We start from the raw sequence: 19,848 nt of genomic DNA, 5'->3' as shown, positions 1-19,848 counted from the left end.
GAACTCTAAATTGATAATGAGAGCCGCCAATTGCGAACCTCAGGTATTTCCTGTGTTTGAGATGGATTGGCACATGGAAATAAGCATCCTGAAGGTCCAGAGATACCAGCCAGTCCTGGAGCTGGAGGGCCTGAAGGATCTGAGAAAGAGTTACCATCTTGAACTTGTCCTTCCTGAGGAACTTGTTCAATTCTCTTAAGTCCAAGATAGGTCTCAGTCCTCCGTCCTTCTACGGTATTAGGAAGTAGGGGGGAGTACCAACTATAGTTCCTCTCCGCTACAGGTACCGGTTCTAAGGCACCTTTCTCCAGCAGGTCTACAATTTCCTGCAAGAGGAGCGGATCTGGAACTTTCCGAGAGCTAATCCCCGGTGGATGACTCTGAGGAATGCGTAGAAAAGGCAGGCAGTAACCTTGGGCAACTGTCTCCAATGCCCAAGCATCTGACGTAATAGCCTGCCATTCCGTCAGATGTTGAGTTAGCCTGCCCCCTACTGGTGTCTTGTGAGGAGAGTCCTCAGAGTGATTTAGAGGCGGCTGATGCAGGTGCCGAGGGTAAAGAGGTACCTGCTGCTGCGGCTTTTGTATTTTTACCCCGTCCAACTCGGGTGAATCTTTTTTGACCTCTTTGAACCGACTGTCCGCTGCCTTTTCCGAATGCAGAATAGAAGCGAAATGACTTACCTCTCCAAGAGGTTCCTGAGGGGCGATATGGCGTTTGACGGATTTCAGCACCCAGGGATTTTGCTGCTGCTTTGGATGTCTGTAACTGTTCTAGGTGTTAGGCAGAAACCTGTGCAGTTCCCTCTGGGACCACTGCAAAAGATTTAGGACTACAGGTGTTTGGCAGTAAACCCACTTGGTAGCAGTCTGTACCACACAGATTCACTTGATAGCTGTGGCTGAGCAGTCAGACTTCCCTCAAGAAGAGTTAGACAGTATACAGAGTATTCACAATAGGTCAAGAGAGCACAGTAGAACAAGTAATCACTGACCAGGGCTTGGTGTAAAAGAGATATAATTATTTATTTAAAACCCCATCTAGAAAAACACACAGGCACTAAGAGTAAGCAATTCAGAAACACGGTCACTAAAAGATATACACTCCCTTAAAAGAATATTAGACAAGTCTTAAGTAAAGCCCCACTTATTTTCAGACAGCGGTGAGCGCTTAACGTAGATGGCACTCTAATAGTTCGTTTTTAAAAGGGAGAGAAAGGCAGGGAATAAATTGCAACAGATCCCAACACTTTTACAAGAACATAACAAGAGAGGAAGGCAAAGTAAAACCGTGAAGTTAGAGTTCAATAGGCCGGATCCACTTTAAGAGGATCAAACGAAATGTGTCCAAGGTCACACGATTGCAGTGCACAAAAGTCTTGTAACGGTTCAAAAAGGAGTTGGACCAAAGAAAGGGACCAGTAAGAGGGTCAAGGCGGCCAGCCCAGTCCAGAAGGTTAAGGGGTTATTACTGTAACGCTCACCTGATTCTCGCAGAGGCGCCGGTCTTGACTGGGCGACTACCGTATCTTCAAAGGTGATGTGTAGCACCCGGTTGGCTCTTTGGGCTGGACCTCTGTGCACTGTATGCCTGACGTGTAGAGTAAGATGTCTGCAGATAGAAAATATGGGGTTAATGAACTGGGGTTATTGGGGTGTCCCTATCTCTTTCCTCTTCTCCTCTCCTGTAGACCCCCAAAGGTTAACGCTCTCACCTTAGGTAAGTGAATGCCGAGCTCTCCATCTGCCTCGGGGCAGGGTGCTGTAACCAGTTTCTTCACTGGATAGGTAGCGCAGGCCTCTTGACTTCAGAGGACTGCTGTCCGTCGTTTACTGCACGAACGGTAAGTTTCGAGTCATTCAAATGTCTTTAAAGTCTTTAGTAATGATGTCTCTTATTTTGCAGGGTTCCGGCGATGGCGGATGATGGGCTGAAGTGAGTTGAAGATGGAGCCCGTGTGATGAATAGAAGCGCCTGGAAGCACGTAAGTAAGCGCTTGTTGCCTGCTTCACTATGCGCTCTAACTGTCTTTTTATTTTGCAGGTACGAGTTCGGAGCGGCTGCAGGGTGCCGGAATACCCACTGGATTAGATGTGGAAAGGAGTAATGGCACGTGAGTATTAAAGTTCCCCAATGTCTTTAAACGCACCTTGTTTTGTCTTTCAGATGCGGGATGCAGCGCCGAAGGCCTCCGGAGCATGCGAAGAGTTGGTAAACTTTGTGTGAAGACCTCCGGAGCGCACGAAGAGTAGGTAAGCCTTTGCCTTTCAGATGCCGGAATGCTAACCTGTTCTTTCTTGTCTTTATAGGTGTTGCTGAAGACTGGATTCAGGATGGTAAGCCTTTTTCCTTAGGCCCAGGACCGGATGCAGAAGACACGATGAGCGTTCTGCTGCAGAGGTTGCAGAATAACGCAAAGCAAGATTCATCCACCGGGTGTGGTTTAAATAGCCTCCTGTAGTGCTTAGGTGTCTCCTTCCACAGCCACGCCTAAGTAAGAAAAGAGTTCCTGGTAAGAAAAGAGTTCCTGCCTTCCAGAAGAGTTCCAGTGTTCTGAATCTAGGGAGTGGCTCCAGCCCCACCCAACAGGAAAAGTAGTTCCAAACAGAAGAGGATCAGAGGCTCAACTGGCAGGCAAGTAAGCAGCATGGTCTGCTGAAGGTAAGTCCACCCAAGCATTATCAGCCCGGCGCTTCCAGCGCTGGGACTGGGCATATTTATGAGCCTGGTGCCACTGGCGCCAGGACTGGGTCCAAAAGGTCCCAATTGGGACTGGTTGGCACTCGGAACCTGGGTTATGGATCTGCTTCCAAGGGAGTTGGGAAAACCCTGACCTTTTGGAAGCAGAGATCATGACAATTACCTTGTAGCAATCTTTAGAAAGGGAGGCCTTTCGGACATGGTACCTTAAAGTGGTGAGAACACTCCAGCGGGGGCAGTTGTTCCTGGCAGCGGATGCAAGTCGGTGCTTCGTCCGGGGGAAGAGAGGATCTCGTCGTGGTGGAAGACAGGAGTCTGTTGCATTGCCAGGGAAGAAACCAGTCGCGGAGTTTCTCAGGTACAAGGAGCAGTCCGTTGATTTGCGGTTCAGTGGTGAGTGGCTATCCGGCCGCCGGGGTGCTTGGCACGGGCAATTCGACCACAAACCGGTCTGGGGTGCGAAGAAAAGAAGGTAAACTGGTTGTGCCCACCAGTCAGGGGAAGAAGCCTCTCCAGCCGGGAGATCTTCTGTCGTCGGGAAGTGGTGAGTCGGTTCCGCAGGGCTCCACCGGTGGTGTCGTCGTGGTAGGTCAGCTCAGCTTCTCCCTCGTTGGATTCTCAGGTCCTGTGGCGACTTCTGAAGTTCCAGTCCCCAAAGCCCTGCTTTTATGCAGCATACCCCTATTCACTCAGCCTAGCTGTCAATCAAACATGCTAAGTGGTGAGCCGGCCGGCTCACCACTTGGGCCAATCACACAAGAGTGCGACTTGAGTTACCAAGGTAACTCAGTCCAGGGGGCCTAAACCCCCTCCCACACCCCCTGTGATACCCAGACAGAGTGGCACCACTTTTGGAGGCTTCTGTGGAAAAGCCCGCCAAAAGGTGGAACAAAGGGCTCGACTTGGGTTGGAGTCACAGAAGAGAACACAAACGCCATTTTAGAATCGAGTCCTGACAATAAATACCAACCGGCGAATTAATATTAAATAAATAACCGGCGGTATGTTCGAGGCTATGAGAATTAAATAATTAAAGTTGGTAGCCTCGAACAATGGGAAAATCCCATAGAGATATATTCGCGGTCGAATATAAAAAGTAGTATCCACTGCCACCAGCCAAAACTCGATCAGGGGGGACGGAGACGTGCCCCCTCGACTAACAGACCCCGGGGCAATCGAATTGCCCCGACCAGTACGTCCACAATATGATGGTTTGTACTGGTTTCTGTTAATAATTTGGGACTAGTAAAGCCAATAGTGACTTTACATGCCCTGGGAGACAGTAGTCAGTCCCAGGGTATGGAGTCTATGGTGGGGTGTCACTATGACACCCCTGTGTTACTGCACGGAGGGTGCTGTGTAACACACATAGTAAACACACATGAGACCCTATGGAGTAAAGGACCCCATAGCCCATAAAACACATTCACAGTCAAAGGAACACCATAAATCATGTCCAAGAGTGGGAGAAAGAGTCTCACTCTTGGCAGGAGAAAAAAACAAACTCCAGAAATCCAGCAAAGCTGCTGGGGGACTCACTAGGTTAGTAAATTCAGCCTAAAGAGAGAATTCTCCCCACTAGGCTGGCATCCGCCTTCTTACCAAACAAAGAAGAGCCATCAAAGGGCATATTTAAAAGTCTGGCTTGTACATCTGGAGCAAACCCAGACTTTCGCAACCACGCAAATCTGCGGGTTGTAGTACTTGCCGCCATGGCCCTACTGATGCTGTCAGCAGAATCAATGCCTGTTTGAAGGGATTCGCACATTGCGTCTTTACCATCCTTAGTGATGTTTAGAAACGCTTCCCTTTCTTCTCCCTCTGGGAGGCAGTCAGCCGCTGATGAAGCACACTCCCAAAGTGTATGGCTGAACCTTGCGAGCGTACAAGTAGCGTTAATAGATTTCAACGCCATGCTATATGCAGAAAAAACTTTCTTAGCCATAGAGTCATATCTTTTGTCATCCCTGTCCTGTGGAACAGTAGGGTATGCTGATCTACTGCCTTGATGCAGTTGCTGCTTAGACAACCAGACTCTCTGGAGTTGGACGTTTAGACAAGAATTCAGGGTCAGTAGTAGATACCTTATATTTGGCTGATAACTTTTTGATAACTGCCGGGATAACCTCAGGAGTTTCCCATTTAGCCAATATTTTTCTTTGTAATGCAGCATGAAATGTAACCACAGGATCCTCCTGTGGGCCTTTAACTAAAATGTCTTTAAGGTCATCCTGTTGGAATGCAGGTGAAGGTGTAGACCAACCCATGAATTCTATAATTCTTGCCATTAAAATTCTGTAAGGGGTCTCAGCATGTTCCCCTTGGTCTGGTTTGGCAAATTCTATTTCTGGGGAAGTATCTAACCCACTTGCCTCATGTAAGGATTCTCGAAGGTCCTGCAACCTATTTTCCTCAGAGGTAAATTCCTCTGGTTCTGGTGTTGCAGATCTCTGCAACCCAAAGGGTCTTTCTTGATCCGAATCCTCCCCTTCCTCATAAATTGAAGACAAAGGTCTGAAATGATCAGACCTTGGAAATGGCTTAAATCCCATTTCCAGAGCAGAAGGGGTTAAATTAGTCATAATTGGTTGGGAAAACGTCGACGACGCGGACGTTAAAGGCTTCGAAAACACCGAAAAAAGGCGTTGAGAAGATTGGAAGTGGCCTCGAAGAACACAAGGATCGGGATCCTACTCGAGGTTGTCGATGACCTCAAAGTCATGTTAGAGGCTCTAGGTATGACCACTGGCTGTGAGGTAGTGATGGGCGTGGGTGTGCTCTTTTTCGGCGTTGACGTCGAAGACGGCGTCAATTCGATCGACCTATGCGTCGATGAGCCCTTCGATAATGGCATTGATGACGCAGATTTATGCGTCAAAGGGACCTTCGACGATGGCGTCGATGGCACAGTGCCTTTGCTCAAGGGTTCATGATGCTCTCGAGTAGTTTCTTTCGCCGGGTGCAACGACTCGCAGCGTTTAGATTTTTCAAGTCTTTTACCCAGGGTATCACCCTCAGCAGTCTTCGAGGGGGTCGAGGCCGCTTTCTCGAAGACGCTAAGCATCCTTTTACGGAATTCCTCCTACTCAGCCTGAGAGCTATGTTTTGTAGGGCAGGTGACTGTTTCCGGAGAAACAAAAGAAGACGAGGAAGGGGATCTTCAACGTCTCTTACTTGAATGCTTGGATCTCGAAGAGTGGTGGGAACTGCTTCGAGACCTAGACCGAGAATGTTTCCTGTGTCAGCGAGGAGACGAATGTCTCGACTCTGCCGAGGAAACTTTCGAAGGAGTTTTAACTGTCTTACCTCTCTCAAGCTTCCCCTTACGCTCCTTCAAGGCTTTCACCGTCATGGACATGCTGTCCTCGCATTCCGAACATTGGTGCTCCGATCCCAGGCACCAAAAACAGATCCTGTGAGGATCTGTCAACCACATTTTCTTTCCACAGTCTCGACATTTTTTGAAGCCGGACCTTAGAGTCGTCGGTTCGGATGAGGAAGCCATCGAGTAAGAGTTGGTATTCTCGAGGAATAATGAAGAATATATTTTCTGACTAATGAACTGAGCAACGTGATTCCGAGGCCCACGAAGCGCAGAAAAACGGAACTGAGCAATGGACGCTGCACAAGTCTATTTATACGCATGATGACATTGGCGCCGATACGGAGGCTGTCGAGGGACATCGGCTCGAGGGACATCGACGCGCAGCGCCCTCTACTGAAAAAAAAATTCCGAGGCCAGCAAGCTGGAGATGATCTATCAAGATAAGGAATACGTTGGAAGACACAATCCCTTCGAAACATTCAGGTTGGTCCCATAGGTGCCCACGGACTCGGACCTACGCCGCGCACATGAACATGCGACTAAATTCTGCAACCTAGCATGAAAAGATTGGGGGATTAGGCCCGTCTCCCTCCAGGGAACTTCATCCTCATCTCCGGACGTCGGAAAGCTGCAGAAGCTGCGAAGCAGCCATAGTGGCCCCACAACACTCACAGATACTCCCTGATGCCACACACATGGTGGGAGCCGTTTAATGCGGCCTCCCCAGCACAATCTGACTTGAGGAAGCAGAAAATCAAGCCTAACTATCTTCCCCTCCCCCTCTTTCAGCTATCATTTTGTGGAGGGAACTTACAAACATCACAGAAGCAACCCTCAACGCTCTTGGACTCTTGATGGGGCACTGATCCACAGACATAGACCGGTCTTTATCTAGCAAATCAAATATACATACTACCTACGAATACTCCGAGGCAGGGGCCTGTGACACCATCAAGGAAGCATTTTTCAGGTCCCTGGCTACTGGAGCATTGTACTACTGACTCACCCCCCCAAACTAGGGTGGTTCCCCACACCCTTCATGCCTCACACCTTGGGAAGAGACCGTCTAGGCGCTGCTGAAATCCCCCAAAGATGTTGAAACATATCAAACCCCCCAAAACGCAGATATCTCCACGATGCTGCTTCCACCAGACAAAGGAAGGAAAACTGAAACCTCCAGACCTGTCCCGCCAACAAACACCCCCGAAAACCACTAACCAGCTGGCCACCAAAAACGTCATCCAGGCCTTCATGTCAGACATCAAGTCAGAATTTCGATCCTGCATGTCAGAACTTACAAACAAACTGGAACAAACCGACCAAAGGGTCCTGGAGGTTGAGCAGAGAGTGGGGGAAGTGGAGGACCTAACCCAGGAACATGCAACACTGCTTGTGGAAATTCAACATAAAATCCAAGACCTAACAAATAAAAATGAACTTCTGGAACATAAACAGGAGGACCTAGAAAATAGGGCCGTCGGAAAAACCTATCTATATGGGGGGGTGACCTCAGTCCCAGACCGAAGCCTAGCGGAATACGTGGGGGACCTATTCCAATCTCTTCTTACACATTTTGAAAAATCCCAACTCGCGTTGGACCGCACCCACTGAGGAGTGGGCACGGCCTCCCCCCACCCCAGATGTCATTACTCGGGTTCACTTTTTCACAACCAAAGAAGCAATCATGGCGGCAAACCGCACATGAGACGAGCCTTCATTTCAGGGTCCCCTTGCAGATCTTTCAAGACCTAGCCCTCGTCACGATACAGAAACAGAGAGCCCCGAGGCCGTTGATGCTGTTCCTTCGTGTTCAACAAGTCAAGTATCGGTGGCTATTCCCAACCGCACTTCAGTTCACCTACAAAGGGGTCCCCTGAACGATTGGACACTTGGAGTATGCCCAAATTATCCTGCATCCCACCTTACCCGAATATGGAGAGGGTCCCTCCCGCAGATCCCCCAGCAGTGCCACAAACGATTTCGCCCCGAAGCCGAAAAGGGCAGCCTGGACGAAGGTCCAGAAGAACCGAAGACTCAAATGAGACATTGGCAGGGCCTAGCGATCCAGAGGCAGGGGGCGAAAAAGTAAGCAACCCCTGACGTCAAGCCCAACTGGTGGTCCCGAAGGATGGGCTTACACACTTTGCGACAAAATGGAAGACACAATGGCGTGGCTTTCGGAGCGGGCTTCACACAGCCAATGCCTGACTCCAAGGTGAATGACACCTGTAACCCCTTGAGCGATAAGTTGGTAACTTTATTACAGTTTGTTGGAGGCACTGATGACAAAAACTGCTTGGTGCCCTCTAAGTTTATTGTTGTAGCTTCCTGTTAGAAGCCTAAGTTAACATTTCGGTTGCACCACGGAACCAAGACGATGGAGGACATGGATGGCGACTGATCCACACCTGACTCTCCCCCCCCCCCCCGCCCCCAATCCTGCCCACAAGACAAGAGCACATCAAAGGAACCTCTGCCACACCAAAAATGTAACTATTTCGTTGACCACAGAAGGATTAAACTCTCCCTCCAAATGGAAATCGATCCTGCAGCACCTTCTGGACCTGGAGGGTCTGCAAGAGACGCACTTGCTCCCAATTGATTTTGTGCGTTTCCGCCACATGCAATTCCCAAATCAATATATGGCTTCCAGCGGGGCTAAAAAGGGGGCGTGGCAGCGGTTCTTTTGGCCAAAGGGACCCATTTCAGAGCTCTTGAAACACTATGCTGCCCTGAGGGATGATACTCGGCTGTCAAAGGTTTCATATATGGACAACTCTACTCACTTGTCTCGGTCTATGCCCCTAATGACCGACAAGAATCGTTCTACGCTACGCTAGGTGATAAATTGCTCCTGTTCGTTGAAGGTCAAATATTCATCGGGGGTGGCTTCAATGGGGTTCCAGAACCTCTAGGGGACAAATCACATCCACCATCCCCAAGAGACTTTAAAATTGCCACTGGTCTCCTACACTTCTTTCGCACTCTGGGGATAGTGGACGTCTGGAGCATCCTACACCAAGGCATAAAGGACAACTTCTTCTCACACGTGCACCGGACATCCCCATGGATAGACCTTTTGCTGACCTCCACACAGACTCTCACCTTTGTGGACGAGGTAACGATAGACAACGGTACTCTCAGACCACGCCCCGGTCAAATTAACCTTGCAGGCACATAAACCAGATCCACTCCCCCGACGCCGCTGAAACCTATAAGACCCACTCCTTAATGACATGCCTCTGAGGGAATCCATAGCCAGAGTAATCCGGAACTATTTTCAGGAGAACCCGACCGAAAATACCTTCCCGGCCACTACCTGGGACGCTATGAAGGCCGCGGTTATGGAAGAACTAATTGCCCACAGAGCGACGTACCATAAACAGAGACAGCAGGTCTGGGTAAAATTGGAAGAGGAGATTCGAAATGCCAAAGCTTGCAACAAACAAAGGCTGGATGCCTAAAACCTACTGAGCACTGCAGATAGCTCGGAAAAGACCAGAGGCCCACTATGCAGACGAGACGGCACATACGCTGGCCAAAACCAAAGTTATTACGCAAAAAAAAACCAGGGCAAATACACTTTTAGTGAACAAGCTAGCTAAGACAAGGAGAAGGAAAACCATCATAGGCCTGTGGGATCCGCAAGGCCACATCCACTACGAAGAACACATGAAACTACAGCTGGCTGCTGCCCACCACTCCGAGACCATAATAGCACTACCTCACGACCAAAGGGCGCAAGTAGACTACGTTCGAGACGCCGCTTTTCCTCGGCTCGTGGAGGCGGATAGGGAAGAGCTGGACGCTCCCATCACAGGTGAGGAAGTGGAAGAAGCCATCAAATACTTAAAATCTAGGGCCCCAGGTCTGTATGGCTTTACAACACAGTTTTATAAACTGTTCCGCCCATAACCGACTGCCCCGCTGACAACGCTCTTTAATTCCTTTGGTACCTCAGGTTCCGTTACCCCCTCCATGCAAGAATCAATAACTGTTTTGCTGATTAAGCCTGGTAAAGATCTGAGGGATAACTGTTCATACAGACCCATCTCTTTGCTGAACATTGACACTAACATTAACTCAAAAATACTTGCTAACCGTCTGGCCAGGATCCTCCCTGAATTAATCAATACAGATCAGACGGATTTATACGAAATAGATCCACTAGGGACAATATCCGAAAAGCCCTCGATTTGGTAGACATAGCGACCCAAGACGCCCCTAAACTAGCCCTGATGGCCCTGGATGCTTCCAAGGCCTTTGATAAAGTGGACTGGTCTTTCCTACAACTCACATTAGAAGCCTTGCACTTTGCTCCTAGTTTCCGCAACATGATCCTAGCCAACTATCGATCCCCCAAAACCTTGCTCTGGGTTAATCATCATCTGTCGGACCCCATTCCTTTGTCCTGTGGCACCAGACAAGGCTGCCCCCTGTGGCCGCTTCTATTTGCTTTGGTAATGGCGCCATTAGCCCAACAAATTAGACGGGACTCGGATATCAAGAGGCTCCCGATAGGCGCCTTGCAACATAATGTCTTGCTCTATGCGAACGATGTTCTACTGTCCATAACGGAAATCTGCCCCTCTCTGATATCTTCCCTTAAGGAACTCCACAGGTTTGGGGAAGCTGTAGGGTTTGCCATCAACTTTGGGAAATCAGCGGCGCTGGGGATAGGACTGAACTCTGGCGACTTAGAGAGCCTCCGACCCCTATGCCCGATTTAATGGAACCTTGAATCAATACTTTACCTCGGGGTCCAACTCCCGGCCCGTCCAAAAGATGTTTTCCTACTGAACTTTCCTCCTCTCTTTAAAGAGCTAGAGCAAGACCTTGAGCGATGGTCCTCACAACAAATCTCTTACTGGGCGGATTACAGCCTGTAAAATGAACCTCCTTCCACAGTTCTTATACGCCTGTGCCTCCATTCCCACTATAGTCCCTGTGCCTCCCCTCCTGCGAATACAGAGGAAAATGCTTAGATTTTTATGGAGGGGTAAGAAGTCAAGGATATCCCAAAGAGTCATGATGGGCAACTCTCACTTAGGTGGTCTAGGGGCCCCTAACCTTCGAAAATACCATATGGCATCCCAACTGGCGCACTTAAAAGTGTGGTGCTTACCAGGTAACCCCCCCCAACATAGGTCGATCTAGAACAGTAGCGACTCCCACTCCCTCTTCGCTTTCTCCCACATGTCCCGCCTCCATCTCGAAGGTTATGGACGAAGATCCTTGCCTCCGCCAAAGCCACCTTGAGTATTTGGGACGGGGCATTAAGGTCCAAGGAGATTCCACAGGGATTAGGCCCACACTCACAGTGTTTTTATAACCCAGCCTTTTCCCCGGGGCTTTCCCCATCAAACTTCAAGAACTGGGTGGCTGGAGGGCTGGAGTCCTTGGGGCAGCTTTTTGAAAACGGCCAACCAGTCACCTTTCAGGAATGCAAATTGTCCTTCCAACTAGCTGAAACTGACAGGTTCACATATGCACACAGCTCAGACATTGGTGCTCTCACCCCTCGGTCCGTCAAGAAGCCACATGAAACCCCACCCCTCTTGAACTTATCCTACAGGAGCTACCGATGGAAGGCAGGATCTCCAAGCTCTACAAACTCTTGTATGATGAGCTCCTCTCTTCCAGACCCCCATATATGTTACAATGAGAGTCTGACCTTGGTCACCCATTAGACGACCAGATCTGGATAGACCTATGGACCAGAGCCCAATTATCTTCCTTTTACATAACCAACCCTGAATGCGCCTACAAACTGCTCCTACATTGGTATTACTGTCCAACACGCATGCAGCAGTTCAACCGAGGCCTCAGCCCCCTATGTTGGCGTAAATGTGGACAGCCTGGATCATACTTCCACATTAGGTGGACCTGCCCCATAATGCTAACTTTTTGGAACCAATGTATCGCCACCATAAAGAAAATTACCCGAGTGACAGTTCCCAATGACCCCAAAGTTATTTTACTGGGTGCACCAGCGCCAGGGTCCTAGCCCAGATCTGGGAAAACTGCCAAACTTCTCACACAAAAGCTACTAGCTGCGAGAATTACTACAGCTCAGACTTGGAAGTCCGCTGAAGGCCCCTCCTCGATCCTGTGGTGGATCAAGCTTTGGGACAATCTGGTGGCGGAAAAGGTGCAACCAAGGCAGGCCTCCTACATCGGGTTCACTGACATTTGGACCCCCCCTTATGGAGTATGACCAAAAGTTCCCAGCTCAAACTTACATGCCCCGGGGAGCCCGCCTGGCCCTACACAAGGCCATGGAGCGGATACCTCAGGACCCCACTCAGAACTGCCAAGGGGACATCTAACTGGCAAAGCGGGAGGGGTGGAAGAACTCTTGGGGGCGCTGGGAGTTTGTTATATAAGCCTGTCAGTTGTTAGAATAAGCCATGTCAAATGATGATGCATGTTCTGCTTTCTTAACTGTTTCCTCTGTGCTACCGTTTCAAACACGTTATAACATTTTTTTTTAAATGTAGGTTCTTGTCGAGGGCAAGGTGAATCAAAAAGTAACAGGGATTCCCAACCTGGCGGCTAAAATTCACAGCATGTGAATCTATGAAAGATCCAATGCTGGAGATGGAACAAGTTACTTACCTGTAACTGTTGTTCTCCAGCATGGGTCTGGCATGGATTCACATGCTCATGAATATTCCCCGTCGTCAGGCTGGGAATCCTCGGTAAAGAAAAAACCAGTATCAGTTTCGTTTCTGATCTGTCTTTCGTAGTAACAACCAATCACTGGTCTCTGCGTCATACTGACCACAGCCAATGACTGCCCTCTACCTAAGCACCGCCTCTGGCAGCCATCTTCAGATTTGGAAGCACGTGAAGTGGCAGTATGACCAAGTGAAGAGCCGCAGAGGGGTAGGCGGGAGGGTTCGCATGTGAATCCATGCCAGACCCATGCTAGAGAACAACAGTTACAGGTAAGTAACTTGTTCCTTCTCCAGCATGGGGTCTGGCATGGATTCACATGCTCATGAATAAAGAATACATAGCAGTACACACATGCACAACCACGGGAGGTGGCAAAGGCTCAACATTAAGCAGTACAGCAAACTCAACATTAAGCATCTTACCTCCTCACCAGGCTCACCTCAGGCGAACAGGTTGCGCAGCACTGCTTGGCCGACCCTGGACTCCTCCCTGGAATCCCGATCGACGCAGTAGAATTTCGTGAAGGTGTGCGTCGACCTCCACGTAGCAGCCCTGCATATGTCCAGCAGGGGCACACCAGAAAGCAACGCCGTGGTAGCTGCGATCGCTCTGGTGGAATGGGCTCTCGGACGGCCAGGCAGCGGTCGGTTTGCCAACCGATGACAGTACATGATACAGCCGGAGAGCCATCTGGAAATGGAAGCCTTCGAGAGAGCCTTCCCCTGATTGACAGGTCCAAAGTTCACAAAGAGTTGTGACGTCTTCCGAAAACACTGTGCGGTCCACGTAGAACTTCAGCGCTCTAGCCACATCCAGCGAGTGCAAAGTCCTCTCAGCCGGCGATGAAGGCGACGGGAAGAACACAGGCAACACCAAGGGTTCGTTGAGATGGAAGTCCGACGGTACCTTGGGCATGAAGGAGGGGTGCGTCCTGAGCACTACCCTCGTGTCGTGAAAAGTCAAGTACGGGGCCTTGCAGGAAAGGGCCTGGATCTCTCCCACCCGTCGTGCGGAGGTGATGGCCACAAGAAACGCTGTTTTCCACGACAGAAACTTCAACGGGGCCGAGTGCAGAGGCTCGAACGGAGGTCCCATGAGCTTGGTCAGCACCACGTTGAGCTCCCACGCCGGGGCCGGAGCCTTCACCGGCGGGAACGATCTGAACAGTCCCTTCATGAACTCTTTCACCAGACGATGAGACCACAAGGACGTCCGGCCCGTGGTTCTGGTGTATCGGGAGATCGCAGCAAGATGAATCTTGATGGACGCGTGTGCCAGTCCAGCTTTGGCCAGCGTCAGCAGGTACGGCAGTACCTGGGGAGCCGTAATCCGTAGAGGGTTAATCTTCTGTGCGTGGCACCAGACAGAAAACCTCTTCCATTTGTGTCCGTAGCATTTAAGAGTCGAGGACGCCCTGGCCTTTGCAAGAACCTCTCTGCAGTCGGCCGGTATGTCGTATCCTCCAAACTCTAGCGCTGCAGGAGCCAGGCCTGCAAGTTCAGCGATTTCGGGTCGTGGTGGAGGATGGCGCCTCCTTCCCTGGAGAGTAGATACGCGTCCACCGGCAGCTTGATTGGCGGGGACACTGACAAGTCCAGAAGGTCCGGGAACCATATCTGCCTCGGCCACGTAGGTGCGACGAGGATCATCCTGCACCGTGACCTCTTGAGCTGGTTGACGAGCCGGATTAGCAGTGGCAAAGGAGGGAACGCGTAGAGGAACAGGCCCTCCCAGGGGAACGAGAAAGCATCGCCCATGCTCCTCGCCTGGGGAAACCTGCTGGCGAACCTCCAGCACTTGGAGTTCGTCGCCGTCGCGAACAGGTCGATCTGGGGTGTGCCCCACCGTCGGAAGAGGCGATCCACTAGATCCTGCCGTAGTTCCCACTCGTGGCACGAGCGCAGCTCCCTGCTGAGTGAGTCGGCGATGGTGTTTTTTATCCCTGCCAGATGAAACGGCACCAGAAACATCCTTTGGGCGACGGCCCAATGCCACAGGTCCTGCGCCTCCTAGGACAGTGCTGGGGACCTGGTTCCGCCCTGTTTCCTGATGTAAAACATGGTGGTGGTGGTGTTGTCGGTGAAGATCCTCACAACCTTGCCCTTGAGGGACGGAAGGAAGGACCTGAGGGCCCAGAACACTGCACGGAGCTCCAGGACGTTGATATGGAGGGACTTCTCCGTCGGGAGCCAAAGGCCTCTCGCGTGCAGATTTTCGGTGTGCGCTCCCCACCCTTCCAGGGAGGCATCCGTGGTCACTGTCTCCTGGTGGTCTGGGGTCTGGAAGTCCATGCCCGCCGTCAGATGCGCACGGGTGCCCCACCACCGGACCGCTCGGCGGAAACTCTCGTCGAGTGTGATCCTCTCCTCGAAGCCGCCCGTCGTTTGGATCCAGCACGCGTCCAGGAACTCCTGCAACGGGCGCATCCGGAGCCTGCACATGGGAATGAGGTAGATGCAAGACGACATCATTCCGAGGAGGGACTTGATGGACCTCACCTTGGCCGCGTCGGAAACCAACATCCGCTGTACCTTGCCCAGGATGGACCTGGTCCTTTCCTCCGACGGGGAGGCCAGAAGGGACACTGTGTCGAGCTTTGCTCCCAGAAACAGTGCGTTTTGCGCGGGTACCAGGTGGGACTTGGCGTAGTTCACGGAGAATCCCAGGTCCGTGAGAAGTTGGACGGTCCTTGCCGTGTGCTCCACGGCGAGCTCCCTCGTCTTGGCTCGGATGAGCCAGTCGTCCAGGTAGGGGTAGACATGGATCCCCTCGCGGCGCAGCTGCGCCGCCACCGGTGCAAGGCACTTGGTGAATACCCTGGGTGCCGACCGTAGTCCGAAGGGGAGGGCTTTGAACTGGTAGTGACGCCCTTAGACCACAAACCTGAGGAATTTTCGGTGCCCCTTTAGGATGGGAATATGGAAGTAGGCATCCTCCAAATCCAACGACGACAGGAAGTCTCCTTCCTCCAGCTGACCCAGGACGTGCTGGAGGGTGACCATCCGGAACTTTTGCGCCTTGATGAACTTGTTCAGACGTCGCAGGTCCAGGATGGGGCGCCATCCCCCCGTCTTCTTCTTCACGAGGAAGTATCTCGAGTAAACTCCGGAGCCCCGAAGCCTCTTTGGGACGAGTTCGATGGCGCCCTTCCTGAGCATCGCCTTTACCTCCAGGAGAAGTTGAGGGACGTGAAGTTCTTTCCTGGCCACGGGGGGGACGCGCGGACACCTTCTTTGAAACTCGAGCGCGTGGCCCCGGGCCAAGGCGTCCAGCACCCAACGGTCGGTGGAGATGGACTCCCACACGCTGACGAAGCTCGCCAGCCGGCCTCCCACCGGGGTGCTTCGGTGGGGGCCCGACCCCACGGTCGGTTCAATCCTGCTTCGACGAGGCTTTGCCACCTTGACCTCCTTGGCGACGACGGCGGGGTCCGCCAGACTTGCCTCGTCCTCTGTAGGCCTCCTGAGCCGACGAGCGGGCCGCTTGACAGTAGGTGGAGAAACCGCCGCCGGAACTTTTGGAGGCGCCCTTGCCTCCGCTGCTCCGAAAGGGCGTCCGTCGTTGTTGCAGAACTCCAAGGGCCCGGGCCGTCTCGGTGTCCGCTTTAATGGCCTGAAGGGAATCGTCCACTGTTTTCCCAAACAGGTTGTTCCCATCGAAGGGCATGTCCAGGACTCTGGTCTGAACGTCTTGACGGAAGTCCGTAGCCTTGAGCCATCCACGCCGCCTAAGGCAAACGCCGTTGCCCAACTGGCGGAACCCAGTGTCGGCGATGTCCGTCGCAACGGTAATGGCGTGGTCCGAAGCCACCTCACCTTCCTGCAGGATCTCCAGGGCCTCTGCCCTCTTGTCGTCCGGCAAGAAGTCCAGTAGGGGAGCCAGTTTGTACCAGAGCTCCCTGTCGTAGCGGGCCACGATAGCCAAGGCGTTGGCCGCTTTAATCGTCGTCGCCGCAGACGAGATGACTCTGCGTCCCATAGCGTCCAATTTCTTTCCCTCGCCGTCCGGTGGGGAAGTCGATGTGGAGGCCGCACCCCCCCCCCCGCTTTTTTTCTGGCCGCCGCGGAGACGACGGAATCCGGGGTAGGCTGCGCCCGGAGGCACAGGGGGGCCGTGTCCGGGACCCGGTACTTCTTCTCGTACCGGTCTCTTCTAGCTGGCGTCGTGGAAGGGTTCTTGAGGAGGGTGAGGCCCTCATCCCAAATGTCGTCCAATAGAGGCACTGAGAGGACCGTCTTCCTCTTGGCCTCGCGCCGCTGATAAAGGAAACCTTCCTTCTTCTCCTCAGGGCAGAGTTGGAAAAGCTCGGATGCCCTGGTGATCATGGAGTGGAACGATCCAATCTCGTCGGGCGGAGAAGCCCTGGTGGGAGGCGACGACGGTACATCCTCGTCGTATACCTCGTCGTCCGTACCCGTCGCTGCCGTGTCAGTCCCCGTATCATCCCCTCGGGTGGACGGGGAGGAGGGCTGGAAGGGGCGCGACGGCTGAAAAGGAGGCGGAGGGTGGATCCTTCTTTTCTTGGTAGGGGGAACACCAGAAGGTCCCGGTTCTGGGTCCCCCGACGGGAGAGGTTCCGTCGGCAACGGTAGTCTCGTCCTTATCTCTGAGCATAAGGACTGTATAGCCAACAAAATGGCCGCCAAGTTGTCTCGCGGCGCTGGCAGAGGGGAATCCGACGGGCGATCAGGGGCCCCGTCGGTACCCTCGACGATGTCGTCGTCACCTGCGTCAGGATCCATCCCGACGGGCCGGTCTTCTTCCACGCCGAGGCCGTGGTTTAAGACTTCGACCAGCTCCTCCTCCGAGGTTGAGGCCGAATCTACGACGACGCCCTGCCCCCCCTTTTTCTTCCCCACGGGGGATTTCACGGGGGTCCTATCGATGGGCACAAAAGAGGACTCCCTCCGAGGTGGCAGGGAGACTCTGAGCCCCGAGGTCGCCACCACTGGTGTAGCCTCCACAGGCTGAGCCAGGGCCGCCGCGACAGTTTCGATAGAGGGCTTGGCCGGATGGATTAAGGCCTTCACCACCCTAGGTGCGCTCACCGCCTTATCCTTGAGGGGGGGGGGGACACTGCCTCGATCCCCCTCCGCCTTCGAGCTCGACCGGGGCCTCTCCAGGAGCTTCGCCGGGTGCTCAGCCTTCCTCTTACCCGACCCAGAGCGTTGGCTCGTGGTTGATGGTGCCGGGGAGGGTGCGCCCTGCCTGGCGCCCGTAGAGCCCGACCGTTCAGCGCTCCCGGTGCCAGCGGACTCGCGGTGCTTGGCCTTATGTTGGACCCCCGTCGCCGGGGCGTCCTCAAAGGTCTTAGAAGACCGCTCGGCTTTCTTCCTCTTCTTCTCGCCGGACGGGCTCTTCCCTTCCAGCCAGTTGGCGAGACGTTGATGGCGGTCCTTCATGGTCCGCTCCGACATGTTGCCGCAACACGCACAGTCCTTCTCCACGTGCGTCTTGTCCTCATGTAGGCAGTAAAGACAAAAAGAGTGTTCGTCCTCCTTGAAGACGTTCTGCAGCTGACATCCAGGGCAGACCCTGAACAGCTTTCCGGGCGTCGAGCTCCCCTTCTCCTGGGCCATGACCGGGCCTGAGAAACTTCTGGAGTCCTCCAAAAGCGTAGCTCGACGAAATCTTCACCCTTGAGGGGCGCAGGCGAATCCGACACGGGTCCCCGTTGATCGGATGGAGAATCGGTGGAGCTTGAGGCTCTTCTGACCGAAAAAACGAAGTTTTTGAGAAAAAACGTGAAAAAATAGCACTAACGCTCGAGAGCAATAGCACAAGGATCCCAACACATGAACGTGCGGTACAAATCTGAAGATGGCTGCCAGAGGCGGTGCTTAGGTAGAGGGCAGTCATTGGCTGTGGTCAGTATGACGCAGAGACCAGTGATTGGTTGTTACTACGAAAGACAGATCAGAAACGAAACTGATACTGGTTTTTTCTTTACCGAGGATTCCCAGCCTGACGACGGGGAATATTCATGAGCATGTGAATCCATGCCAGACCCCATGCTGGAGAATAGATATATTTGATTCTATGTACAATCACACTGATTAAACGCCAAAACATTTTTCAAAAGTTTAGTAGAGAACTGCAATTTAGATGGAAAGATTTGGCATGCTATAATCTGAACTATATCCAGTTACTGATTTGTTTTCATAATATAACATTTGCTCATTTACTTACGCTATTTGCAAATATTCGAAGGTCCAGCGTGACAGCATACAGAATTGGCAAAGCCCTGTGGATTCAAAAATACAAATATTTAAATTTCCTCAGTTGAATAACCCATGGAAGCATGTTATTAAGTCTGTAATAAGGGCACTTCCTGAACACCTACTCGGTGTGTGGCGGGTTGGGGGGGCGAGAGGATTAGGGGGGGGTTTACTACGTTAATTTCATTTGTATGACTAGCATCGGCCATATAGGGAACTAGGAATCACTGTCTGCTATTATTTTCTTCTATTTGAATGGCATAGGATTTGGGGTCATCATTATTTTTCATGCATAACTCTTTAGCTTGAGGGAATGGTCTGAAGGAATTGACACAATGTATCTATTGTTACTATGCAAGAAGGTGTTTACATGTAATGTTATTTTCACTCAATGTATGCATTCAGAAATTCACTTTGGGGTTAATACTTTCCTAAACATTTTGTTGGCTTACATTATTTTTGAATTTTTTGTGAGTGTAGTGACTTCTACTGAAGTCCTAATGTTGCTGCAACCCTTTTCTGCTTTGCTGTCCATGTGGCTACTAGGGCAGGGGTACTAAAGCACCCAATTATTGTCCCAGGGTGTTTCTATCACCCAGAAAGTGTGTTGTGGAGAAGGCTGGCAGCAGCTTTGATTTAGTTTTGCCTACACCAGGGTTGTAGTCTTTTTTTTATGGCATGAATCACTCAATGCACCCATAGGACAGTCTTTGGGGTAGTAATACATTTTATTATGCCCTCCTCCCGGCCATTTTTTTTTGGTCATCCCTATGTATGTACCACAAAGCAAGCCAAAATTGCCATTTTTGTAGACGTAGGCTCATCCAGAGGAACACTTGGTTGTGGCTTAAACTGGTGTAAATAGACTGCATTAAAGACCTCAAGACTTCTCAATATGCATCCAATGTGGGGGTTCCTGTATTA

At 51.7% G+C, this 19,848-nt stretch overlaps 1 protein-coding gene across 3 annotated transcripts in view; it reads right to left on the bottom strand.

The window, feature by feature from the left end:
* Positions 1–19,848, bottom strand: part of PCID2 (PCI domain containing 2) — a 640,141-nt gene that overhangs the window by 328,844 nt on the left and 291,449 nt on the right. For all 3 annotated transcript variants that reach the window (XM_069637154.1, XM_069637152.1, XM_069637153.1), the window contains exon 7: positions 18,896–18,950. In XM_069637154.1, the coding sequence (XP_069493255.1) occupies positions 18,896–18,950 (55 nt within the window). The remainder of the gene's footprint in view (positions 1–18,895; positions 18,951–19,848) is intronic.

This window comes from Ambystoma mexicanum, chromosome 7p, assembly GCF_040938575.1.
Source record: "Ambystoma mexicanum isolate Mex_15411 chromosome 7p, UKY_AmexF1_1, whole genome shotgun sequence".
Taxonomy (NCBI): Eukaryota; Metazoa; Chordata; class Amphibia; order Caudata; family Ambystomatidae; genus Ambystoma; species Ambystoma mexicanum.
Note: the sequence above shows the minus strand (reverse complement) of the source record. Positions and strands in the feature narration are given on the sequence as shown.